The sequence below is a fragment of the Cupressus sempervirens genome, chromosome 5 (assembly GCF_028749045.1).
Source record: "Cupressus sempervirens isolate cs-2001-9-10 chromosome 5, ASM2874904v1, whole genome shotgun sequence".
NCBI lineage: Eukaryota > Viridiplantae > Streptophyta > Pinopsida > Cupressales > Cupressaceae > Cupressus > Cupressus sempervirens.
The window spans coordinates 991,850,760-991,878,701 of NC_143122.1; the positions used below are offsets into that span (position 1 = coordinate 991,850,760).

Consider the following 27,942-nt stretch of genomic DNA (forward strand, 5'->3'; position numbering starts at 1 on the left):
ATAGAGTTAGGACCCTATAAAGGCAAGGCAGAGGATTGCATTCCTCTAGCATGTAGACTAGTCAACTCTATCTAAAGTGATCACCAAAGTTTAAATCCTATGACCTTCACAAGTTTATCCACTCAAGATTGATCATAGTCAAGGAGCAATATTATGTTGGTAGACTGTCAACCCTACCCCTAGATAGTGGATAGGTATAGTCAATAGAATGCAAGCAAGGAATTCCCTGCATTGTTCTAGATTATTAGACTAACTCTGCTAGGAGCATTTGGGCATGGGTTTCAACTACATGGTGGCAATGGATGTCCTCATTGCTTTGTTGTCTGATGGATAGCAAGGAAAGAATAATTTCTAATGAGAATGGGCATATAGAAACCAAAACAAATCTCATTGTGTTATATAACCTGAGTTATTTATTTGTGGTAGACATAATCTTAAATGTTTGATTTTTAGGAGAAATTCCATACAAGTGGTAGACCATGGGTTGGGACTAGATCCTCTATGAACAGTTCACATAGCACCTCAAGGGATCCAAAGCGAATTATAGACGAGAGTCGAAATAACCTCATAGAAATCTCAAGGTGTGCTTTTGGGCATGGCTAGTCTTTTACTTGCATTACATGTTATAATGAAATTAAAATTCTTAGTGGTGATAACTTAACTAATTGCTTCCTTTGAACATATCTTACTTGATTTTACAAATGGCATGTATTGATGAATTTTTAAAAAGTATGTATATTTGGTTCCATTCTGGGTTTTTGTCACGTCCACATCAAGTTGGAATAGTAAATTACAATTTAAACATGAATTCAAACTATCCAACGTTTTGAATAATGAATTCACAAAGGTCGGGAAGTAGTTATTTAACTCATTAAAACTTCCTACTCCCATTTCAAGCAATTTTTTAAAGACTGGTGGGAGCTGCCAAGATATAATTTTTTTTTTAAATCACTTAATTCATCATAAAATTATTTCTCCCATCCAAATACAACTGAGATTAAATCTGGAATGGCAAGTAAATTGGGCCAATTCCAAATGGTTCAAATTGACCCTTACTATTGGGAAATACAAAGCTGAAGCTAAAGCAAAATTTCTTGCATGGAAAATCCTTCGCCTTACAGTTCCTATTGGACTTCTTTCCTTCCTCTCTACCCATTCCACCAAATGGACAATCTGTCAGAAGCTTGAAACCATTAAATGCGCTTTTTGGCTATGCAAACATTCTCAATAAATATGGCAAACAGTTTTCTTTATTCCTACCATATTTAACAGAATTTTAAGCTGGAAATCAGCAGTGCTATGGTTGCATTTCTCTAAGAACATGGTATTAGAATCCTTTCGTCAATGTACATTGTTATATATTTGGATGCTAAGATGCAATGCCTTCCCTCCTATTGCAGTAATTATGCATGATTTATTTTCTTGTATCATTTTACACGAGTCCTCTCTAGCTAAAGCCTTGAAAAGAGAAAACGGAATGTCAAGCTCAAAATGCAGATCTGTCAAATTCAATACCAGCTGGCAGCTGTTCATAAAGACAATAACAAATCACTTCACAAAACTACACGGAAGACTGAACCTGAGCTGCCTTGTCAATTCAGAAGTAAAGCATCCTTAGTACGCTTGAGCAAAAAATATCCACTTTGTGTAGCATGTTCGGTTACTTTGTTCTTTTTTTTCACAGGGAATCTTTACGAAGAAGTTTACATTCAGACTTGATGAAGACTTCTTAAGTACACTGTAGCATAAAATTCTTCAGATGCTCACAACAATTATCTATGTACAAATATTTCTAGGTGTAGATATCAGAGCAAAACATTAAAAAGAAGCAAAACAGACCATATTATGATCTAAACTTGCCCAAAACCAATAAATAATGCATTGTAATACTTGACAGGTCGAATTTTCAGGCATTCAGGCATAAAATTGTAATGGCAAATCATATACAAAAATGGTAGAGGTTTCTTCATCACCAAACTGTTTATTGCTTGCATGAACTTTCATCACAAGCATTCAACTTGGAAACAGCAATATAGTTATCTAAACTGATAAGATTGCTACACGATAATGTCCATATAGTGGTCTCCCTTGGGTTTTCCTGAGGAACAGAAATAAAACTCAAAATTAATAACCTTCTTAGACTTGTAGACCTAACGATTCAACATTGAAAAGGGAACAACAACTACAATCAACTTTCAACATGCACAATAGCCATCCAAACTAATAGAATTTACCCATATAATCCCAAATGGCACCCATTACGTTCCAGATAGCAGCATGGTCTAGCACGGCCAAAACAGAAGCACGCTTCTGAATGATCCACTGGGCAATTTAAGTGAGCTCCTGAAAATGAAAATATACGAGCAAATCAACTCAGCCTGTGAGACTCGTGTTCATAAAAGTGAATAATGAAACATCTAAGTATTTAAAATGGGTAATGGTCAATGACTTTAATGGCTTTGGAGGTTAAGTAGACATTGTAAATAACACTAATTGCAAGGGTTTTGCATCTAAAATATCTTTTAAAAGATTATACTTGAAATAACATTAATTACTACCTGCCTGGAATGAAAAGCAGATACATCAGTAGTGTTCCATATGCAAATCTGTATTTCAGACACTAAATGATAGTCGGTAAAGAGATGTCACCGAAGTAAGCAGTGATGGCTTTAATCCTCCCATTAACATAATTCTTCTCGATCTACAGTGCCAAATTTCAGTCGTAAGCATAAGATTCAAATTGTTCCTTATTTAAACCATTTTTAAAACATAAACAAGGGAGTAAATGCATGTTTGAAAAATACATAAAATATCAATGACATGGGCATGTGAAAACAGTGATAAAACTACCAATCCGCATTTAAATGGCCATGTCACTATTGCATAAATCCTCAAAGCTCTTGTTTTCCAGAATAAAATAGTAAATAGCGATCATATTGGCCATAATACATTAGTACTTTATGTTTACTACTATCATGAAATTTTCATGGACAAGTGCAAACATTAAAACACCAATCCAGAAGCAAAGATTAAGTATAAAAAGCAAAATTTTAAATATGCTTGTGAAGCTTCATTATTCATTTTCCTGTGCTTTCAGAAAAGTCCAACGATTATTCTGTACTCAAAAGTACTTAAATTGCAAAAAATAATTAAGAGTAGTTTTTATATCATTATGCCACCTGTTAAATTAAAAAGGTGACTAGCTTTCAGGAAACATTAAATTTTTGCCACAAGTCACAACATCTGGTTTTCTGCATGTTTTTTTTTCAGCTGTGCAGAATACAATACTTGTACCTCAAAACAGCATTCTAAGAGGATCAAGGCAAGAACTATTCACACCACACAAACACGATGTATAACGTTGCACCCAAATGCTCTGCAAGATGACAACAGTAAAAAAGAGGGGGACCACGTTAAGCAATGTCCTCTTTATACATTCTAAAATATTCTTTGCATTTGTTAGGCAACATGTTTTTTTTAAAATGGTTGACCATTGTAAATTATCTGTCACATTGATGATCAAATGCTCACTGTACTCATATTTCTGGCTCTAATTGTTATAAACATCTTACCATTTAATCAGTGTTACCCAGGGACAGTTCTCTGGTGTTTTTTTTCAGCTGTCCCCATCCCAGTAACGTCCTCAAGACAGGGGAAGCTTAGGTAACTTTGACTTTGTCTTCTAAAGGGAATTAGACTCTGACTCTGAAAGTAACAGAAATTTGACATGTGAATTCTACTAATTCTTATATTTTAAGGTTCTATTACGTATAAGTGCATGCTTTATCACGTTTTCATATGAATATTTTAAATTTCTCTACATATTTTAATTTTACCTATTGATGTATTGCTCCCCCTAGTCGTCCCCAAAATTGGCAAATGGATAACTCTTAGATGAGTGAATTGCTTAACCAAGCTTTGCTTCATCAAATTAAACTACACGAAGACGATGGAATTTCCAAAGGTAACATGGAGGATTTTTATAATGTAATCAATCATTAAAATACCCAATACTAGAAAAATAAAAATGAACATCCAGAACCAAACTTAGTATTTAATCAAGTCTAGACTAGCCTTACACATCGACTTGCAATCAACAAGAAACAAAAGGTATGGACATGGATGTCATCATTCATCTTTACATTTCTCCATTTCAATCAAAGAACTTTAAAGTAGAGTTAAAGAAGTTGAAACCATGCAAATGTAGAAGCAAAACACAAGAATCCACTGTCTCTTCAATGAAAATCATAAATTAACTTCAACATATTTTAAACAACAATTTCTTGTCTCTAGCAAACATAACTAAAAATTATTTTGTGATGGCAGCTCCGGCTAGGGTTTCCGCCGATAAGTCTGTGACCTATCTTTTCAATGGGGCATTGATGAAGGGTTTGTCTTCTGCGGCGGTTTCATTTGCTGATGTTAGGCTTTTTGATGAAGGTTCTTCCCAACCTCAGTGGTCTGTTGGTTCCACAGTGCCTGGTCTTATGCCTCTTAACATCTCTATTGTTCTCTCACTCTTCAATTTGCCCTATTCTGCTGTCGTTGCTCATTGCTCGAGGGATGAGGGATACCCTCCCACATCGGCGACACCTATCAACATTGGTTCTAGTGGTGTTTCCTCATCATCCCCCACTGTTTGTGTTCCAAATAAGGATCAAGTTCCTCCTTTATCTGGGAATGTTGTCACTTTGTCTCCTAAGGGGCCTAATTTAAAAGATAAACTAGTGGAGACTAAATTTTTCTCTATTTCCAAATCTATTGCTTTGCTGTTGGAGGCCAGACGGTGGCTGACATTGATCAAACCAACTCTGATCTTTCTTGTCACAATCCGATCTGCAGATTCACAGGTTTTTAGCCTAGCCTGTCTAAGTTATACACTTGGATCTAAGATCAGTGGGAGACTATTATTACTAAAACAATCCATATGTTCCCTTTGCTAAAGATTTTTCTATAGCCAAGTTTGGTAGTGTTGTTGATAGAAATACGATCTTGTGTGATCATTTCTTTAGCTGGGAGGGTCACTACATGTTGATGGTTAAACCTTGGCATCCAAATTTCAACCCCTCTTTGGAAACTTTCATTAAGATGTCTACATGGGTTAGACTTTCCTACCTCCCCCTTCATCTCTAGGTGGATTCTTTTCTTGAGGAAGTGTATGAGGCCCTTGGAGATTTTTTTGATGGTGGATGAGGAGACCTCTCTTATTTATCACTTGACTTTTGCAAGGATTTTGGTGGATTTAGATTTCTCTAAAGGGCTTCAAGAGGTGATTACGCTAGTTTCTCCAAAGGCTTGTCGGACTCAACCTTTGGATTATGAAGGTACTCCCTTAAGGTGCCAAAGGTGTTTTAGAACTATCCATGTGGTGGCCAAGTGTGATTTGGAGAAAACTAAGAGGAACACCTCTTACATTGCTAAATCCATTTACACTAGTTTCACCTTAAACAGTTGTTATATGATTTATGATCTTGTTCATATTTAAAGTTTGCCTTTTCCATTATACATCTCAAGTTTAAACATTCAGCATATATATTAAGACTTATAACTCATATTTTCAAATTTCTAGTTTTGAAAGCTCAAAGTCATGACTCATGATTCAAATTTGCAGATTTTCTATAAAATATCAAATTTATATTTTTTTTTTAAATCAGGCCTACCCATGTACCCCCGTCCCCTACTTTGAAAAATAACTGTACTCGTACCCAAAGTACTTAAGTACCCCCGTACTCATGCAACCTTGCTCTTAACAAGTTGGGGGCTTGAACCCATTACCAGACAGATTGCAGCAACCAATTGGTGCCAATATGGAATCCATAAAGCATTTAAAGGAATATCATCGCAGTATCAAAATCTTGCGATTCCCACCTCTGTCTTCGCATATATCTCTTTGTTCCATGAAATGCCTTATAATTCCCGTTGACCACCAAGAGTGTTAGGTGGAATCCAAAAGTCTGAATTATACCCACCCAGATTTACCGATCTTTGTACCCGTGGTCCAATGGAAGAAGCAGCCCATGCATCTATTTCTGATCCTGTAGAACTAAAATCCCCCATTGGGGCTGCCATAGCCTTTGATGTTCTCTTCTTTGTTGTTTTATATTGTGCATATGCTTCAAGGCTTGCCAAAGCCTTCCTCGTAGCCTCTTTCGAACAGCCATCACACGGTGCAACATCATTACATGGAACCTTCGCAAGGTAATATTTCAGTCGATTTATGCCTCCACTCATCTCCTTAGGGCAATGGTTACATTTGACATCTTGATTCAGTCCTAGAGTCCCAAGTTTCCATAAAAGGTCCCTTGCTCTACCACCAACCATCTTTTAAAGAAATAGGTAGCTGTAGACTTAGCAAACCTAGTTTTAAAAAAAAAAAGATGCTTAAAAATAAGAAAGCATAAAATAAGTAATATTCTAGTACAAACTAACAGTTATAACCCTATAAAATTTAGAGAATCAAATTTGTATTTATAACTTTATACATATTAGTTATATAATGTTTATAATTTTATTCATAAATTGTAAATAGCAAATATTTTAATTCTAATATGTCACAATATCAATATGTAAAATAATCTACAGATACCCGTGAATGGGTGTTTTGGGGTTAATCCCTCCCTGACCCCTGCTGTTTGATGTTGTCCAATGGGAAAGAACTCAAGAAGGTTGGTAGAAATGTAATTTCAATGGTGCTTCTAAAGGGAACCCTAGCCCTTCCAAGGTAGAATTCATAATCAGATAGTCAAATGGGGATCTCCTTGCTTGTGGAGGAAAGTGTCTTAAGGATGGAACAAACAATGTTGCAGATGTTGAGGTGGCTCACTAGGCAATCAGAGCATCTAAAAAGTTAGAAGTCAGAAAGCTACATGTTGAATGTGACTCCCAAATTATTATCAAGGTCATTGTCAAAGACGATATGGAGGCCTGGCACCTACAAAACTTCATCTCCAAAATCAATGATGAGTTGGCATCCTTCGAGGATTTTGAGCTATCACACATTAGAAGGCAAAGGAACAAAGAGGATGACATCATGTCCAACTGGGCATTAAATCTTAACATGTTTGAAATAGTTATTAAGAATTTTCATATGACAGGAGGGAGGAATGAAATCATTCCAACATTTATTTTCTTACAGATTGTGATTGCCACCATTATCTATCCCATAAATACGGCATGCAGCTGACGGTTTTGAGGTGATGTCTTTGTGTGAAGTATAACAGTGGATGTGACAGGCTTTTAAATACCATAACATCAATAATCACCATAAGTAATTGAGGTGTGTGCCCTGAAAACCAAAAAACCATTTGCAACTTGCAGAGAATTAATGGTGCGGGGTTCATTTTGGGTTTGAGCAAGATGGAAACTAAATTCACGCTTCAATGCCAAAAGCAACAAAACCTATTTCATAGGTATAGCAAGAAGGTTCACTTGGACAAAATGTTCAATTTTGATCATCAAGACTTTCCATGCTGGTTGATTGGTTATTGGGTGAGATGTTTTACCTTGTTGGAAACCACTATATTATAGCCGACAACAATCGTCGCATGGGCTTTACAGCGGAGAGAAGGAAAAGACATAGATTCATGATGGTGAATCTAGTTCCACCTGGGGCTTGGTCGGGAATGGATAAAATTCTGGAGGCATCCATTCCAGGCATTGGGATTGATTTGGGTGACAAGTAGAGTGGACTGGAAAAGATTCCACGCACTAAGTACACAACATTCGTCTGGAGGTTTGAGGAAGCGTTGAGGCACAAAAGATTCAGGGAAGCGAGTAAGTTTTGAGGCACAAAAGCTTTAAAGTTACAAGTACTACAACAAATAATTGATGAAGACATTGCAAAGATGAAGGCTTGAGTGGGTTGGATTGCAGCAGATGAAGAAAGATTGCAAGAGCTAAGGTGTGCAAGGGAGGAAACAAACAAAGTGGAGGAAGACTGGTCCGAGGGTCACATCAATGCCATGCTATGAGCAAGAATTCAGGGCTTTGACCCATGAGCCCTCAGATGAATTCTAGGTGATCCTCCTCTTCCCTTTGCACTCCTAGTGTTTGTTCATTCTGTGTTGTTGTCTGTTGTTTTCAAGTGTTCTGTAGTTTTTGTAAAGACTTTTTAAAAATCTGGCTGGTTGGTCTTCAACTTGGTGGTAAACATGGGTCTGGTTTTTTGAAAGACACACTTTTCATGGCAGAAGTGTAAATGCCAATTCTGTTTGCAAGCTTTGATGGGTAACAGTTTGATCAAAGATCTGGTTAGGGCAGGTTTGAAGCCCAATTTTGGATAATCATGTGTGGTGGTGAGTTGCAAAATAATTCAACAATGATTGAGGATGGTGTAAGGAACAAGTATGTGAGCTTCACTGCCACGATTTTCTTCTACGACATAACTGCAATTGTCAAAGTGTCTGTAATCACAGTTTCATTTTTTATCTGGTTTTGGGGTTGATTAGGGCATGGCTGAAAGCCCAGTTCTGTTAGCAATGAACTGGTTTACGTTGTAAAATCTCTTTGTGATGGTTGAGGTAGAACTCAGCGGATGAGTCTGTGCTGTAAGTTCAGTAGATGATTTTTGGGGTGGACTGTTCATGGTTGACGTTCCATTGATGTAAGTTCGAAGTTGGTGTAATCTCTTTCTACTTTATGTAATGTTGCTTTATCTTTTTATAAAATCAAAACTATTACTGAGAAAGAAATACAATCTACAGATATAGTTATTTAATAAATTTTATTCTATATTAATTTTAAACACTGTAATTTAATAGATTTTATTCTATATCAATTTAATAATCATACATTATTTCATAGTGTAATTTCACAAATTTTATTTAATATTAATTTCATATATTTAAATTACAGATATAGCATTTTTTTATTAAATTACAGTATATATTATGTAAAATTTAATAATATTACTAATTGCAGTGTATGAAATTATGAATATATTAAATTATTAATCTGTAAGTTATATTCATAATATATAAACACTGTAATGTGTATAAAATACAATCTAATATTCTCCAAAAAAAATACAGTATTAATATTCGAATACGTCAATTTAAATTTTTTTTTTTAAATTAATAACAATGAACATACCAGTTACCAGTGCTGTCATAAAGAACAGTCTTGTGAGATGATGTTTTTGTCACCGCCTCTCTTAGAAGACAAACAATGGTCTGTGGTTCCCAGAATAATAGTCTGTCGAGTCTGCTCCAGACAATGATAAATGTGGCCTCTAGACAAAAAATGACAAATGCAGCTCGCACTGTCCAGCCTTCTGTCATGGCTTCAGAACTGAGAAACAATGGAAAAGGAAAACCCATTTGTAAACCTAAAAATATCAACCTCTTTCAAGTATGACTTTTTCTCTCTGTGTTGACTGATACGTATTTGTGATATTGCTATCAGGATTCAAATGTGTTTGACTTAAAAAATGACACAGTTGAATCTTGATATCAATATCACAATTTGGCTTGGTGTGGAAAATATCTCCTACTTATCGATATGTATTTGTATGACTCGCAATATGTGGTGAGTTTTCTGGCTTTGAATCGCAGTGTTATATACCAAAACTCGCTGCCACTTTTTGAAGTGATTAAATTGGGAAGTATTTAAAGGCCCAATATATCACGATATTCGCAATATATGGCAGCAATTTTCAACTATGGATAGACTCAATGCACCTTGTATGGCTCCTAGGTGCTTCATAATGAAGATGGGTTCTTGGGAAAATCTTTAAGGTAATCTCATGTACATTAAGAGTGTTATAATGATAATTAGAATTCTCTTTAGACATTGCTGATATATATGTTTATTTGTCTAATGATGACTGACCTGGTTGCAAGATCTAAATCAAGGCATTAATCCAAGCCTTAGTAGGAATTCTAGGGCAAATCAAGTCCTAATAGGAGGCATTAGCCTCTTGCGAATTGAATTCATTCAAGTTTATTGGGAAATTGATATAGAATCAAATTCCATCATAGGAATATACTGCATGTAGATCAACAGATTGTAGTAAAAAAGCATTACAATGAGAGCAGCCGTAACAGATGGGAATCTTCAAAGCAAGATAGATAAGCACTGTCTAAATTCCTTGTTACTTTTTCAAAGAAAAATGCCTCCTCTCCTTTGAAAGAACAGATATACCTGAAGACTCGGGCAACAAGAGAAAAGTAATCCTAGGAACAACATATCAAACGAAGATATGAATACAAGACTTTTAAGTCAAATGGCCTAAGGAGATCTCCCTTGGAGAAATGTTGGTAATCTAATGGAACCAAAACAAACAAATCAAAAATAGCATCACTGTGTGCAAGACATCAACAGCAAAGAGCATTGAAATGCAATAGAGTTCCATTTTTTTACATGTTTACTAGCCCAAGTCACCATTTTCAAAAGGAATAAAAGTAAAGCCAAATAGGCAAATTTAGTCACTGATCTATCATCTATTGTCCACTGATACTCGAGGCTTCTTAAAAGACAATTGTAATGTAGGAAAGTGAAGTATGAGATGCTTACAACCAAGTTCTCATAGAGAACTAGGGCAATATGCATTTTTCCACATTTTTATATGAAAGAAGAATGTGCTTTCAGCATCAAAAACATGTTTTAACTGAAGGAACCCAGAGCATGTATACCTCAACATGTTCTTGGAAGATACTTAAATTTTAATTGATCTTACTATTGTATTCATGGAAGGAAGACAAAATTACTCATATACTCAACAATGACATAACAAAGCAATTCCAATAAACAAAATTCATACCTGAAGTGGGAGAGGAGGACTGGAATGCAAAGAGAGCTCTGCAAGTTGATTCAAATCCACATTTCGCGGCAAGAACATTACAATATTTTTTGCAATCATCTGAGCAGCTTTGAATAGAGAATAACTGCACCATTCAGCATTTGTAATTATCCTTAGCTATTTAAATGTGGTAAACTGACATATCCATAAATTTTTCTTCCAGAAACAAACTCATATCTGGTGTATTTTCAAAGTTCATGCTTAAATATGTGGTTATAACATTTTCAGCATGCTAGTGTATAGAATTTATTTTTTTGGTTTTGACTTTGTAAGCGTATTTTTTAACTTGCACTTTGATCATTTGTACAAACATGTAACAAAATCTTTGTACAAGTGAACAATCATAGATCTACAAAAGAGAATATGGATTTGAGAGAACCTCTATGCAAGTTCGCATGGAGAGAAACCATGATTCAGTAAAAATAATTAACAGCTGGACCATAAATACACCCCTGTTTGGAGCAAGAAAAAGAGGTAAAAGAAAATACTAACCCATCCTTGGGTCTCAGCATGTCTTGAATATCGTAGCTTTCAACATTCAAATAATCTGGTCCCCCCCAAGGTGGAGAGAGAAATACAACATTTGCCTGTGAAAAAAGCTATTTTATAAATTAGACAGAAAAAGATTCTTAAATATGTAGTCAACTTTTTTACATTAGAATGGCATTTGTAAAACGTCCTATTACATCTAAATACATTATCACAAATCAATGTAAATTTCATCTCCCATCTTCAAAATATGAACTTTCATTGGAATACCACATTGGGTGTGTGTTACATCCAAGCATGTTAACATTCTATCATTTCCACATACATTATAACTAATTAGTGCATTTCTATGTTGTGAAATCTTTGTGTGGCATCTCAGGTCCTCCCCCTACCCTGCCCAAGAAGGAGACAGAAATATAACATTTGCCTTTGAAAGAAGATACTTTATAAATTAGACAGAAAACTGTACTGAGATATTTAATCAAATGATAATAGAAGCATGGAGTTTGTAGAATCACATTCTCTCACATCTATATACATTATAACAAATTGATGTTAATTTTATGTTGCAATTTTTGTTGTGGTATCTCAGGTCCACAAAATATTAACTCTCATACAAATTCCACATAGGATTTGTGTAAAGTTTCTTACCAGATTTCTAATTTGTGGCTTGTTGATGCACAATTTTATTGCAGGTATGATCACTGTTGACAAAGTATAGATTCGCTCCAGAATCTGTAGAAGTTAGCACAGAAATAACAAAGATATAATATGCTTGATCTTGAAATGTCCTTCAATCCTTTGATGCGCTTGCATTAATTGATTTCGATGCCTTGTTTACACGGGCGGATCAGGTATACATATCGAGTGAAAGGGTGTGGGGATGAATAGTCATGTCTCCGAATGGACACATGAACATTCATCCTCACATCTATTCAGAGGTAACTAATCATTCCTGATTTGTTACGGACTTAACACAAGTACAACAATGTATTACCAAACATTAAGATCTGCAGCCCGATATAAGTATAGATCGATAGTGATCTAAATATCAAAGGAATCAGAATAAGTTTTGATCATGCCTTAAATGATCTCAGAAAATATATATATATATATATATATATATATATATATATATATATATATATATATATATATATATATATCATCGGTTTCAACTGTGCATTGTTCACATACAACAAATACATATGCATATATGTATAGTAGTATGTGCATCATGGTGTTCTAAACTTCTACATATATATACATACATACATATATATATATATATATGCTGATCATAGTAATGTCAGACCAAAGCTACATGCTTAACATTCCCTCTTAGCTAGGGAAGACAAAGTGCATATATATAAGTTTCCTTATTTGAAAATTAATATCCTCTAGAATAATTTAAGAAAATCAAGTTTTGTGCAGGGATTTTTTTAGTGGCTATTATTCACCAATTGGCTAATATGTCTCGATTGGGCTATAGAAATTGGCTAAAAAAACACCGTATACTAGTTGACTGGTTCGCCCAAATTTTATAAAATACTCATATAGTGGTTGGAACATTCGCCCCTATTATTACGTAATTTTAGTTTGGTAGTCGGGTTCTTCGCCCATATTTCTCTTTAATGTTTACTCTTATTCACCACAGAATTAATTGAGTGTCTCTTTCGACGATCATCATTCGCCAAATTCCCATTTTCCTATGCAATTTTTTTTTTATGAGTGACACTGTACTCCATAGAAAAGTACAATTTACCTTGATACGTGTCAACATTCCAGTGACTACCTCGACAATTCCTCTTCCTTCAAGAAATGTTGGCCGAAATTAAACCTCAACCATTGATCTTGGATCATCAAACAGTCTAAGTTCTCAAATAATATATTTAACATAATTACATTTCAAAACATAATTCGCCATCAATATTAATAATTTTATTAAAAACAAAAATTATAATCGCCATTATTTTATAAAAATTGTCTAAACTATTAAAAAATTCGCCACCAAATATCCATCAATTGACGCATAATTCGCCAACACTATTAATTTTTTTTCATCCAAATGACATGTGATTCGCCACAAATGTATAAATTTTTGGAGGGGGCGGGTTCCTTAAAGTTATCCCTGGTTTTGTGATATTCTTTCCAGTTATGGTGTGTACACAGATATCAAGTCTCATGATATCCACCATAAAATTTCATGGTATATCCATAGATATTATGTCACATAATATCCACCATGAATTTGAACATATTGATCTTCACCAAATATCAAGTCACATGATAGTTATCAACATGCTCTTTTAACTATCATGATTTTTCCATGAATATCAAGTCATGTGATATTCATCATGATAGTAATCTAATAATTATAAAGTCGTCACCTTATATTATTAGAATCAACGTTTCATTATAAAAGATTGTGACTTTTTAATAATGTACATAGGGTAGGCCCATAAGTCATAGAGTCACACATATGACAAAAGAGTTTACACTTTAAACATCTTTATTAAAATAATACAAATTTACAAAGTTGAGACTCAATCTTTTAAACTTACATTTCAACAATACCAAGTTTCTTTCTGAAATGATCAACCTTCACTTTAGGAAGAGCCTTGGTGAGAATGTCAGTTGTTTGATCACCTTTATTAATATATTCAACTGAATAGCTCTTCTTTCCACCATGTCTCTTATGTAGTGGTAAGGAATTTCTATATGCTTGGATCTATCATGAAATACTGGATTCACAAATAACTTGATACAACTTTGGTTATCACAGTGAATAGTGGTAGGTATCATAGGCTCACAAAATAAGTTAGAAAGCAACTTCCGAAGCCACACTGCTTCTCTAGCTCCCATTGCTGCTACAATACACTCTACCTCAGTAGAACTCTGGGCAACTAAAGCTTGCTTTCTGCAGATCCCAAAGATCATGGCTGATCCTAAGTTGAAACAACATCTTGATGTGCTCTTCCGATCTTTTACACTTCCGGCCCAATTAGAATCAGTATAGTCATGTAACTCCAAGTTGGTATTCTCATATTTCAGTTCATATCCAATAGTGCCTTGGAGATATCTTAATATATGCTTCAGAGCAACAAGATGAATTTCACGAGGTTCACATATAACTGACTTAATGCATTCACGGCATAGCAGATATTAGGTCGAGTATTTACAAGATACATCAAAGACCCAATTATCTCTCTATATAAGGTGGGATCACCTACTCTAGATTCAGCACTTGCTTCCTTTAGCTTGTGTAAGTTGGTTTCCATAGGTGTTGACATAGGTCGACAGTCCCACATTTCAAATGTTTTCAAAATATCAATAGTACACTTCTTTTGATGCAAGAAGATATTCCCAGACTTCTAACAAACTTCCAAACCAAGGAAGTAATGAAGAATTCCTAAGTCCTTCATTTCAAATTTAGAAGCCAAATCTTTCTTACACTGATTAATGAGATGTTCTTCCCCTGCAATTCAAAGGTCATCAACATAAAGAATTAGAATCAACATATCACCTTTAGTTACCTTAAAGTAAACATTTCGATCAGCAACATTCTTAGTGAATCCAAGACTTAGAAGGTATTTATCAATCCTTTCATACCAGGCTCAGGGAGCCTATTTGAGTCCATATAAAGCCCTCTTCAATTTACATACATAAGAGGCAGCATCATGAGTCACAAATCCTTCAGGTTGTTCTAAGTATACTTCTTCCTCAATAGTTCCATTTAGAAAAGCAGTTTTTACATCCATTTGATGGATTTTTCAACCTTTGGCCGTTGAAATGGCTATTACAGCTCTAGCTGAGGTATAGTTGGCAACTGGTACAAAAGTTTCTTCAAAGTTGATTCCTTCCTTTTGAGAAAACCCTCTAGCCACAAAATGGGCTTTGCGTTTTCAATGCTACCATCTACAGCATACTCAACTTTAATGAGCCATTTGGAAGAAACAACAGATTTTCCTTTAGGTCTAGGAACTATATCCCAAACATCATTTTTTATTATCGATTGATATTCTTCCACCATTGCATCTTTTCAAGTTTGATGTTTAAGCGCTTTTGAAGCATTTGAAGGTTCAAGATTTGGACTCCCACACATGAATGCATTATATGTTAACATACGAGGTCTTTTGCTTTCTCTGAAAGTCCCTAAAGGTGCTGCAAATTCATCTCCTTCCTATATAATTTTCCTTGCTCAAAGTGGCCTTTTAGAATTATCAAGACTCTTGAGTCTTAGGAAGGATCTCAGTTTCATTTGAAGTCTCTTCAAGGTACTCCCTCTGAATCTCAGGAGTAGGAGCCTCTTCTTGGGAACAGGATAAATCATCTGAATCTAGTTCATCTAAAGTTTTGGCTCTTGTGAAAGCAATATCTTCTTCAAAGAGGACATCTATGCTGAGATCTATTTGTTTTTGTCCAAGTATGTAGATTTCGTATCCTTTTACAGTTTCACTAAAACCAATAAGAATTCCTTTTCTTCGAGTAGGTTCTAACTTTGTTCTTTTCTCCATAGGTACATGAACATACACAAGACATCCAAACATCCTTAAATGACTGATGTCGGTTTTCATTCCTGAAAATGCTTCTTTAGGAGTTTTGTTGTCCAAATATGAGTGAGGACATCTATTCTGAATATAGACTGTTGTATTAAATGCTTTAGCCCAAAATGACATGCTCAAATTTTGATCAAAAATCATTGCCCCAGCAACTTCTATAATAGTTTTGTTTTTCCTTTCAACAACTCCATTTTGTTGAGGATTGTAGGGAACTGTAAACTTCCTCTTAATCCCAGCAAGTTTGTAGAAGTCCTTAAATAATTGAGAAGTTTATTCTTTACCATTATCTGTTTTCAGAACTTTAATTTTTTTTTTTGAAGAGTTTTCAATGATAGTTTTGAATTCTTTAAATTTAGAGTCTCTTCAAATTCTTTGCACTTAAGGAAGTATATTCATGTCTTCATTGAAAAATCAACAAATATCACATAGTACAAGAACCCTCCTATGGATGGTGTAGACATGGGTCCACATAAGTCAGAGTACACTAGTTCTAACACATCTTTAGTTTTCCTCAAACTATGAGGAAATGACTTTTTAGTGTTTTTCCCTAAGGCACAACCTTTGCAAGATTCATTGTGAATATGATTTAATTTAGGGATTCCAACTACCAACTTCTCCATAGATGTTAGAGCACGGAAGTTGATATGACCTAATCTTCTATGCTATATTTCATTTGAATCTGAAGTCTCATGAACAAGTGCAAGATTTTCCTTAGTGGAAAGCTCATATAGTAGTCCTTGTTGTACTCCTATTGTTAGAGCCCCCTTCATAGTTGAATTCTTAGGCCATGCTAGTACCTTACCTTCTATGAATGCAATTTTATAACCATCATCTTCAAGCACAGATATAGATATCAAATTCATTTTAATACCTAGTACATAAAGAACTCCAAATAGCTAAATAGAACTTCTAGATTTCAATTTGATGGTGCAGGTCCCAATTCCTTTTACAAAATGTGCAGAATCATCGCCAATTATAACTTCTTCATCCGTTTTTATTTGCATACTTTCTAGGTTATCCTGATATCCAATGATGTGTCTTGAAGATCCACTGTCAATTATCCAAGTGATGGATTTGGTTGATATTCAACTAGACAATGTTGAATAGAAGGCATACTTCTCAGATTCATGACCTTATTTGATTTATTAGATTTGGCAAATGACGCTTCAAGTTTAGATCTATCAAGACAATTTAGTGCATAATGCCCATATTGATCACATTTGAAACATTGAATTTTGGACAAGTCTTTCTTCTGTTTTGAATATCCTTTTCCATTAAAGTTTCTTTTCCTTTTATTGTTCTTCTTTCCTTTCTTTTGAGAGTTGGTGTTAAGAACTTGAATGTATTCAACTAAGGTTTTATTTTTTCCTTTAATCATTAATCTCGATTCTTCTTGAAGACAATTAGATCTCAATCGATCTAGTTTTGGGATTTTAGATCTAGTACTTGTACAAAAGACTCCCAAGAATTTGGTAATCCTCCTAACGCTATTAGTGATAACTCTTGGTTGTCAATCTCATAACTGTTGATGTTTTGGTAGCTTTAGTAGGATAAACCTGTGAGATTAGAAAGAAGTTAATATAATTACAATAATACACACACACACACAACTCTGATTAAGTTATCTATTATATTAATTATATTAATAGACATGTCCCATGAAGGGACATCTCTTATCGGTTTATTCCTCGTACAAATAGAGATTGATGCATTTGGAAAACATATACCAAAAAAAAATGGCAATGCAATTACATTTGCAAGTGGTCCTAAGAAATCAACACGATATCAAAGCCAGGTTGAAAAAGAGATGTATTCTTTGTCAATTACTAGAACAATTGGTAAATGTATTATATACTTCAAATGTAACATCAAGAGGGAATAGATATATGTCTGGAAAGAGTGATAAGAAGATATTGGAAGAAGTCAATCGTGTTTATCACAGAGGTCAGCAACTCATTGTGTGTGAGATCAGACATTTTGAACAAGGAGATGAAGGCAAACGATACAAAATCATGGCAGGTCATCAAGATGGTTTGTTGGTGTCAGAACCTTCCCTTCATTGCTGATGGAGAGCATGTGAGCAAATTGTAATACTTTAAGGGTAATCCTCTTTGTGGTTCCTAGAACGAGACATTGGATAAATTACAATAACAACGAATGTACTCAAGAGTGATAATCTAAACAATATAACCAGATATGGTTCTAGATTACGTATCAAAGTCCCAAGTATCTACAAAAGAGTGTCACCTGGTGGATGGGTTTTGTAAAGAGCAGAGCCATGGTAATGATCTCTTTTAGAGGTTTCATTGTGTAGTTATCAGATTAGTGGCAATGACCTTGTGGATAATCTTACTCATATTTGCCTCTTCACGCTCCATAACAGTGAGAGATCTTATGCCATGGAATCATGTCTATGTATGGGAGGGATATGTTGTCCACGATGATGACTGGGACACAATCCAAGGAAATAAATTCCATGATATATGGATTCTATGGGGCCAACCCCAACGGGCATTGGCAGAACACAGACATGCAAAAAATAATAGACATGTCATCAAAAGAGAAAAGAGTAAACAAAAACAGTTACAAGTGAAAACTGATCGAATATCACAAGGAAAGAAAGTCTAAACTGCTTATCTCACCCTTCAATTGTATCCCACGTGGATACCCTTGAACACCAAATTTGAATTAAGGGTAATTACATGGAATGTGATCTTCGCATTAAGTGTGCCATGTATCCGAATCCTAGAATGTGATCGTACTCACTTCATTTATCACTGTGAACTATTTCCTACCATAAGTAAAGAGAAATGTACCTAATAATGCTACATGAGGCATAGAAATGAGTGATTGAATAAGATTATGACTAGCAAAGATAATGTTTAAGGGAAAAGGCACATACTCAAAGTTAAGTTACCCACCTCTTGATTGATGTGAGATCCTGATCCTTCTGATCTCATTAAGGTAAGTATAAGAGGTATATTAAGTTCTCTTTCTTTTACATTATATGATATATATATATAAAATGATATTTAATAATTTGATATAAAATTTGTCAAATATAAAGAGATTGGTTATGAGAGTATGAAATATAAAGATTGAATATTATGTTATCTTTTACTTTTATTATTGAAAATATAAATGGAGTTATGTTATGTTGTTGTTAGTAATAGACATGAGTTAGATTACTAACATCCAAATTAACATTATTATTTGTATTTCTATTTGTACTATAAGAGCTATTTGCCTTGATTTTTTCCTAAGAAAGTTCTTGCAAGAAAAAGAGGGAGATTGAAATTTAGAGAGAGTTTGGCATTTCATTAGAGGCAACCTTAAAAGAGAGGGAGCAAATAGAGGAGATGATTCAGTCAACCCTTGATGATCTTGATCATATTGATTCAAAGGGAGTGAACCATGATGAGATGAATTCTCCAATGATCAATAAATAGTCGCACTCAAGAGGACTATTTCATACATCGTGATCATGTGATTTTAATGGACCTACCCCATGTGTACATCATGAAGAAGTGGCGATTGTCACTTGTATTTGCCGAAGTTATTATAAGGTAACGATCTTACAATAACTTGTATTATGAGATCAAATAAATTGATTATATGGTGAATGTCTTGCATCTCAACATTCTGGGAGGCCATTACTCAAAGAGTACTTGGTGAATACCATTGATATTCTAGGAGGCCAATACTCTTGATATCAGATGTGATATCAAACCTTGTTTTGAGTACTTGGTGAATATCATTGATATTTTGGGAGGCCAATACTCTTAATATCAGATGTGATATCAAACCTTGTTTTGAGTACTTGGTGAATATCATTGATATTTTGGTAGGCCAATACTCTTGACATCAGATGTGATATCAAAACCTTTTGAGCATTTGGTGAATATCATTGATATTCTGGGAGGCCAATACTCTTGATATCATATGTGATATCAAAACTTTTCAAATACTTGGTGGATATTGAATGTCGATATTTTGGGAGACCAAGTCTCGTGATATCAAATGTGATATCTAAATATTGAATGTCTTCATATCAAAGATATATGTATATTACATTGAGTTAATATATTATCATGTGTTTATCCTCCCTAGCTAAGAGAGAGTGTTGATGTTTTGGTAGCTTTAGTAGGATAAACCTGTGAAATCAAAGAGAAGTTTATATATATATATAGACACACACACACACACACACACACACACATATATACACACACCATAGTTCCGAAAATCGCCATAAAATCACGTGAATCGAGATACGATTCAACCCAACCGAGTTTTTGTGAATCTTGCATTGCAATCGGCGATTTTTTGGGATGAATCGCCGATTCAGGCAATTCATGCCAAAAATCGCATGAATCTCCATCATGAATCGGCCGCGGCAGCCATAAAGTTGCATTCAATTTTTTAAAAAAAATACATATTTTTATTGTTTTCTTTTTAGCCTTTCCTCTTTGTTATAACCCTAAAGGGCCTTCTAATTGTTAGGCATGAGTAGAAGAGAGGAAAAGTGTGAGAGAAGAGAAAAGAAAAACCACAGTTTTCCAACCAGCAAGAAGGAAGAGCACCAAAGAGATCAGAAGTCCATCTGGGGAGGCCATAAATTGCATTGGGAGCATTAAGGAGTCAATATCAACACTCCTCAACTCATTTGCAAGAGACAAGTGCTGATTTTATTTTTTGCATGTCAGTGTATTATGCATTTTTTGTTAAATTTTTTTAGTTTTCATTTGCAAATCTTGAATTTTTTTAGTTTTACTAAATTGCAAACTAGGGTTTGTTGTTTTCTAGCTTTTGTTTATTAGTTTCAAACTTTGATATTTTATATGAATTTTTTTATTGCAGCAGCCCTTTGCTTTCATTTTCCGCAATGGGTAAAAAAGATGAATGTTGGAAATATAACGAAGAGTTTCCTGAAAGAACCAAATTTCAAACAAAACGTATATTTTGTAAAGAAAAAATAAATTCTGGAGGTATTTATAGATTGAAATACCACATTGTTGCTATACCTAGACATGATGTTACAATTTGCACTCAACAAACTGTTGAGGCAAAACGCACTTGTTTAGTGGCATTGGAAAAAATTGAGCAAGACAAATTGAATAAAAAAATGCAACTTGAAAGGTTAAGGGGTATTGGCTCCCATGCTCCCATAGCCGCATCTACATCTACATCAACTTCTGCATTTATAGGTTGTGTTGGAGAGGGTTCTTCCAGGCCTCCTTTTCGTCCTAGTTCTAGTGCTCATGCGAGTGCTAGTGCTAGTCGGTCTTATACTGAGACTAAGTCCAACTCCAACCTATTGCGGCCTAGAGTGCAGAAAAATAGAATGGATAGTTACTTTGTGCCCCGCACTACTCCTGGCTCCCAACCTACATTTGAGGGCATGGGTTTGAACAAGGAGATTTATGATGCTACCAAAAAAGAGATTTGAAAATTTTGGTACTTTTGCAACATTCCCTTTATTGCAGCCAATTGATTATTTTTTCTTTGTTTCTTTAAGGTTAAACTTAAAAGTAAAAGTAAAACTTTAATTATATCTATTTGTTTTATCATTATGATTCATTGACTAATCATAGATTCACTTTTCAAGCTTAAATAATGATTAGTGTCTTTGACATCTAAATTTCTAATCATTATCTATTTGTGGCAGGGCTACTTATTGGCAAAACATGATAGATGCAGTATATATATATACTCTCAAAATATATATATATATATACTGTGCATTGTTCACATACAACAAATACATATGCATAATAGTATGTAAATCATACTATTGTACATACATACATACATACATACATACATACATATATATATATATATATATATATATATATATATATATATATATATATATATGCTGATCACAGTAATGTCAAACCGAAGCTACATGCTTTAACAGTGTGTGTTGCATACAAAAACGTTGAAAATGTTCTATCACATCTAAATACGTAAGAAAAAATTAATGTGTATTCTATGTTTTACAACTAATGTGTAGCATCTCACGTCTCCCCCTCCTCCCCACCCCCCCAACCAAAGGAGAAGATAAGATAAATTTATTAATGTACAGAAAATGAGCACAAAATGGGTCAAAGGGACTACCAAGAAGAAAATAGGGGACCAACACATAGTAGGGACACAAAACAATGCCCGACAAAGAAAAAAAGTAGAAGTGGCCAAAAACAAACTCTCTAACCCAAACAAACCTAATAAAATAAAAGTGGGATGGGGTCCAATGGGGAAACCCCACTACCCCTAAGAAGTTGAAGCACTACTGAAGAACCCAAAAGAAGGGTAAGTCAAAGATCTAGGAGGGACCCTGGGACACCTCTGAGAAGTCCTAGAGGATGGCTTCTGCTAGGTGGTCTCGAAGGAGGATGACCACAACCAAAAAGAGCTCCCACAAGGCTTAATGGATTTGGAATAATAGGAGGGACCAAGATGATGCTTGTTGGCTCAAGCCAAGGGGCACCTAGTGAAGGAGGAGATGATAGGATGAGAAGACTAGGAATGCACAAGAACCTGGTGTTGAAGTAAGTGATTTAAAAGTGTGGTGGCTTCCAAGATATAAAAAGCAAGACACCTCTGATCTAGAAATCTAAAGGTCGAGTGATCTTGAGAGTCCTTGAAAAAATAGTAGCACCTCCCCTTAATCTCAAAATAGACAGGAGAGTAAAATATGAAGTGCTCCTAGGTATCATGCTCTTCGAAGTTGCAGACCTGGCAAACCCTGTACTCTTTATTAGGTCGATGACCAATCTCAATGCAAAGCTGATGTGAACCCACATTTAAGAAATTGAGAGATTTTTGGAGGGAATGGGACCAATAGCGAGATAGTTATGGAGGAGGTATAATGATCTCATCTCAAACCCCAAGAAAGTGTGTTGCATAAATGACATCTTCGGGCAAAGAACCCCGTAGGGGTCAATCCAAGTAGTGTGAATGAACTATCTATAAATGTTAGTTTGATATGCCTTTTCAGTTCCTATCTAGTTGGAAGGAGATGAGGGCAGGCCCTAAGAGAGAACTGGTAAGGGGAAGACAATCTATCTCAATGGCTGTAGACCCGAAGGGAAGAGGTTTTAGCAAACCAACCATAGGCTCTCCTAGAGGCAAAACAGCAATAGTAGGAAAGGTTGTAGGGGTACCCTATAGCACCCCTCATAGGAGTCAGCAAAACCTTGAAGGCGTTCTAAAAACAAAACCAATTAAATGATAGCCTCAAGCCAGAAGGAATGTGCCCTAATCTTTGCGAGAATGATAATATGCAGAATGGACTGCTTGCACCTAATAATACGTCGAAGAAGAATCTAAACCTGCTCCATGGTAGCCCAATCAGACTCCAACAGTAAGGCCCCCAAACAATAAAACAACAGAGAATGGTAGGTCTGATAAGAGTGTCCATGAGGGTCATCTTGGACATGTTTTCTTGAATGTTATGTTGAAATCAATGTCTCTCTAGAAGGGTCAAGTAAACATACCCCTTGTTAATATGCGACTGAAGGGTGGATCTCATGTTGAATGAGGGCTAGAGAGAGAAATACATTTCCCTTGAAAAAAGTCATGTAAATTATACAGCAAGTAATTCTTAAATATTTAGTCAAAAAATTATAGAAGCATTAAATTGTAAAATATTCTATCACATTATAACAAATTAATGTAAATCCCATATTGTGTTGTTTTTGTTGTGGCATATCAAGCCCACAAAATATAAACTCTCATACAAATGCCACACTGAGCACGTGTTAATAAAAAGATAATTTTGAGCTGCAAGAACTCCACAGCAAAATGGAGCAGTTGAGAGGAAGAATAGAACAATGCTAAATGAGTCCAAGCTATTTGAAACTTTTTGGAGAAAAGTGGTTCATACAGCTGTCTACATTTTAAACCAAGCGCAAATCAAGGTGAATGCTACAAAAACTCTATATGAACTTTAGAAGGAAGGGCCTACATCACTAAAGCATTTCAAGATTTTCAGAAGCTTGTGCTGTATAAGAAGAGACAAGGATGATTCAGGAAAATTTAATCCAAAAGCGATGAAGGTATCTTCCTTGGGTATTCCACAAGGAGTAAAGCTTATAAATGCTATAACGAGAATTGCACAAAGTTGTTGAAAGTGCAAATGTGAAAGTTGAAAAACAAAGATATCAAAAGGATATAGTATAAAAAAATTTATAACAAGGAAGAAATTTTGTAAAGAAGACGAAATAGAGGAAGCAATTGAAATTGAAGAAATTGACCAAAGAAATCCAAGGACTCCATCAAAGGCACCACCCAAGACACCATCTAGATTTGTTCGAAAGAACCATCCTCAATATTTGATTACTAGAAACTAAGGCACAAAAATTCAGAAAAGAAGATGACTTGCAAGTATATCAGAACATGCAAATCGATGTTTTCTTTCCAAAATTGAGTCAATGAACTTTTTGGAAGCAAGTGATAAAGGGTATGGAATAAAATCAAACTGAGAAAAATGAAACTTGGGAACTTGTTCCAAGACCTGAGGACAAAAATGTGATTGGCTACAAGTCTGGCTGAGTTATATTGCTAACATATTATTCAGCGCCAATGTCCTCACTGGTCAAAACAGTAGGTACTTCACTTGATGCATCTTTATTTGTAGGCTGCAAATATCTAGGCTCATTGACTACTTTGAGTACTTCATCTTCTTTCTCCTTTATGACTTCCTCATAAAGTCCTCCCATGATCTGAATAGGTCTTGTTTTCTTCCTTAGAAGGGGTTCTAATCTCTTCAAAATATCCTACAACTGCTCACCATTATCTATTATACATAACTTACATATTGCATCCTCTCTTATCTTTTTCTCTTCCTCCACTAATCTTTGCTTCTTAGCCTCTAAACTATTGTATAGTTCCTGTGGAATGTTGCCATGAATATGAATAAAGTATTGTTTAAAGTTAATCATATACTTGACCATCACATTCTCAAGTTGTCTCTTTTGATTTGGATCGTATAAATCATAATATTTGTTCAATTGCTCCAAGTTTCCATCATTAATGATCATATTGTTCATTCTTCCAATCTCCGGTTTCCAACCTTTCCTCTTCTTCCCACTACTAGATCTTGGTTTATCCAGTGGTGTAGCAATATGTCCTCTCATCCTTGGCTTCTCTATTGCTGCATCTTTTTCTTCTGATTGCTCCTTTCTGCCTTTGTAAATGACTTCAAGATTAGGGCTTTTAGGTCCTAGTCCTTGAGCAATTTACTTTACTCTCTGTCTCCTTGGGTGATTCTTCTGACTTTTCTTCTTTTACCTCTGTCACCAAATTGATTGTAGGTTTGCTTTCTATAACAGATGGTGAACTTCTTGTAGATCTTCTTGTTGGTGCTGATTGCGGTGTTGTAGACTGAATGTGAGTGATCTTCACTTCATCTTCTGATGGTGTCACTATGGTAGGTGTTGCTACTGAAGTCCTGTTATAGTCTCAATTGCAAGTGGTTTGACTAGAAGTATATCAGTTTGGCCACTAGCTCTCATCTCCATAACTATCTTCTTAGCTTCTTGAAATTCTTGCCTTGTCATTCCAGAGTTCTTAATCATTTACTCAATCTTTTTATCCACTTTCTTCTTGGTTTCTTTACTGTATAACTGATCTCTTACTTCACTGTATTGTTCCTCATAGGTTCCCCATCTAGGGCACACTTTCTCTTTCTGATTTTAGGATTTCTTGTGCATAATCATCCAACATTTATTATGTCACTTCATATCCCATAGGTCAATGTATAGTAGTCTCGGCTCTACAGCCTCCATGCAAGTATGATCAGTTTCTACCATAGAATATATATCGTCTTTGTATTCCTCCACAATTGATTCAGGGATTCTAAATCTTTCTTCATCTCAATCTAAAAAGACTTCATCATTTTTTTTATATCCTCTGTTATCCTATCTGTTGGCTGCTTCCTGAAGTAATAGGTAACCGATTCCATCGTACATTTATCTGTAGTCCATTCATAATTTGCCATTTCTAGAAATCTGCTCATTACTTGGAAGAATAAGTGAATTAACAAAGATGCAAATCAGAAAGGTGTATTTGTTCTTCTTTATACTCTCAATGTTGTCAATCAGTTGTCTTAAAATTTCACACATTCACTTTTCCTCTGTCAACAGTCATCTTATATGCAATATGGATAAATCCAGCTGATACAGAATTGTGCCTTGAACTGAAATTCATCTTATAGCCATTTATTTTACTTATCAGTCTCACATTAGTTTTCTTAATCTAATCTATTTGCATGCCTCTACCATCCCAAGTTGATCCAGTGTTAACTTCAACTAAGTATTTAACCTTCTTCTCAGAGATGGGTACACTGCCCTCATTACTCAAACTAGTCAGTTCATGAATTAGGTCATTGGTTATCGTAATTGGTACATCTACTCAAAACATTCCATCATGAATTCTGCTTGGTATGATTCTAGTCCATTCAGGTTGTTCAAATTCTTCATAAAACATGTGTTTTGCAAGGTTCAATTGACCTAAATGTTCATAACCTTGCTTGCATGTTAAGTCATTGTTGAAAACCTCACTCATATCCTTGTGAATATCATTATCTCCAATTGACTCAAATTTACAATGTATGTATGCACGAATATCCTCAACATGTAAAACCCCATCTGGGATTTGTAAAAGTTCTCGCACTGGATCATCTCCTAAAGACACAAAAGTGTGCTTCTTAAATTGATATTGAGGTCTCTCTCTAACATCACAAACAATTGTGTAGCCATTTCCTCAATTCAACCAAAAATCCAAAGAAAATTACGATCTCACAAATGAAATAAATACCTTAACTTCGCATTTTAGGGGTTCACAAAAAATTCACTTCAAATGCTCCGAATTCGCTCTCAATTCGCTCCGCTAGTTCTCTGTGCCATAGATGGAAAACTCGCAGATTACTCGGCGAGTTTTAAACACTCGCCGAGTATTTAAGCTAGGCGAGTAAATCCCAGAAAAACTCGCAGGAATAAAAACTCGGCTGTTGGGAAAAAACTCGCCGATTACTCGGCGAGTTTTTACTAAAAACTCAGCGATTTTTTTTTAAAAAATCGGCTGCATTGTTTGATGCCAAGAACTATTTACTATTTTGGTTCCTGCCATGAGCATTCCGCATGAGAATGCAATTTTGTACACACTGTGCACTTATATATATCTAAACTCTGCTTGTTTCTTTTGTATTCTCTTTAATTAACTTATTAGATGCATCTTCTCATTAAATTTTGCAAAATAAATGTATTTTTTATTAAATTTCAGTGGTTTTTCTAAGTTCCCGAGTTTTCCCGAGTTTTTTTTTTAAATCGCCGAGTTTTTCCCGATTAAACTTTTGGGGGGCTTGGCGAGTTTTTGCCTTTGGCGAGTTTTCCAACTATGCTCTGTGCTTCTTTTTCATTCAAATAGTGATCAAACTATGGAATTTTAACTCTTAAATCCTCCAAAAATTGGATTTGCAATTAATGCGCTAATGCATAGACACACAAAAGTTGTTCTTTATACCAATAACATTCAAAACTTCAGCGACCTCTCATATGATCATAAAGATTTCTGTGGCATTAGATATAGATTCCATGATACCATGTCATGCTACTGTCAACTTCGCAAAACTTATTTCGACCATCTAGGTGTCTAATAGATTTCAGGTGCAATATCCCAAGTTTATGCTTAAACAGAGATAGTTCATGTTGATGTGGAGGTTCTGTATTTGGTAATTTTCCCATCTTGTCCCCTAATGAATCTTTTGTCTTTTCCACCCACACTTTAGTATTTGTTGTTGTTCCTTCTCTTAAAAATTCCTTATCAATGCTTTCTACTTGCTTCTTGTTCTCATTTTGTTCATTTCTCATATTGTCCATGTTCCTTCTTGTATTAGGTCTTCTCATATTTTGTGTTCTCATGTTGTTGTTAAACCCATTCAATCTATAAAATCTTGTTGTATGTCCTAAGTTATTGCAAATATGACATGTCATAACTTTGTTTCCATGTCTTGGTCCAAACTGATTACTCTATAGTCTGCAATCTCTTGCAATGTGTCCAAAGTTGTTACAATTGTAATAGAACTGC

The 27,942-nt window shown here is 35.0% G+C and overlaps 1 protein-coding gene across 3 annotated transcripts in view; it reads right to left on the bottom strand.

Moving 5' to 3' along the window:
• Positions 1–1,478: 1,478 nt before the first annotated feature.
• LOC149559255 (uncharacterized) overlaps positions 1,479–27,942 on the bottom strand; it is a 150,055-nt gene continuing 123,591 nt past the window's right edge. For 2 of the 3 annotated variants that reach the window (XM_089833183.1, XM_089833185.1), the window contains 5 exons: positions 11,291–11,385; positions 10,760–10,883; positions 2,559–2,701; positions 2,235–2,343; positions 1,479–2,098 (listed from right to left, as the gene is read on the bottom strand). In XM_089833183.1, the coding sequence (XP_089689309.1) occupies positions 2,621–2,701; positions 10,760–10,883; positions 11,291–11,385 (300 nt within the window). In that variant the 3' untranslated portion in view covers positions 1,479–2,098; positions 2,235–2,343; positions 2,559–2,620. The remainder of the gene's footprint in view (positions 2,099–2,234; positions 2,344–2,558; positions 2,702–10,759; positions 10,884–11,290; positions 11,386–27,942) is intronic. The other variant, XM_089833184.1, reaches the window with a different exon arrangement.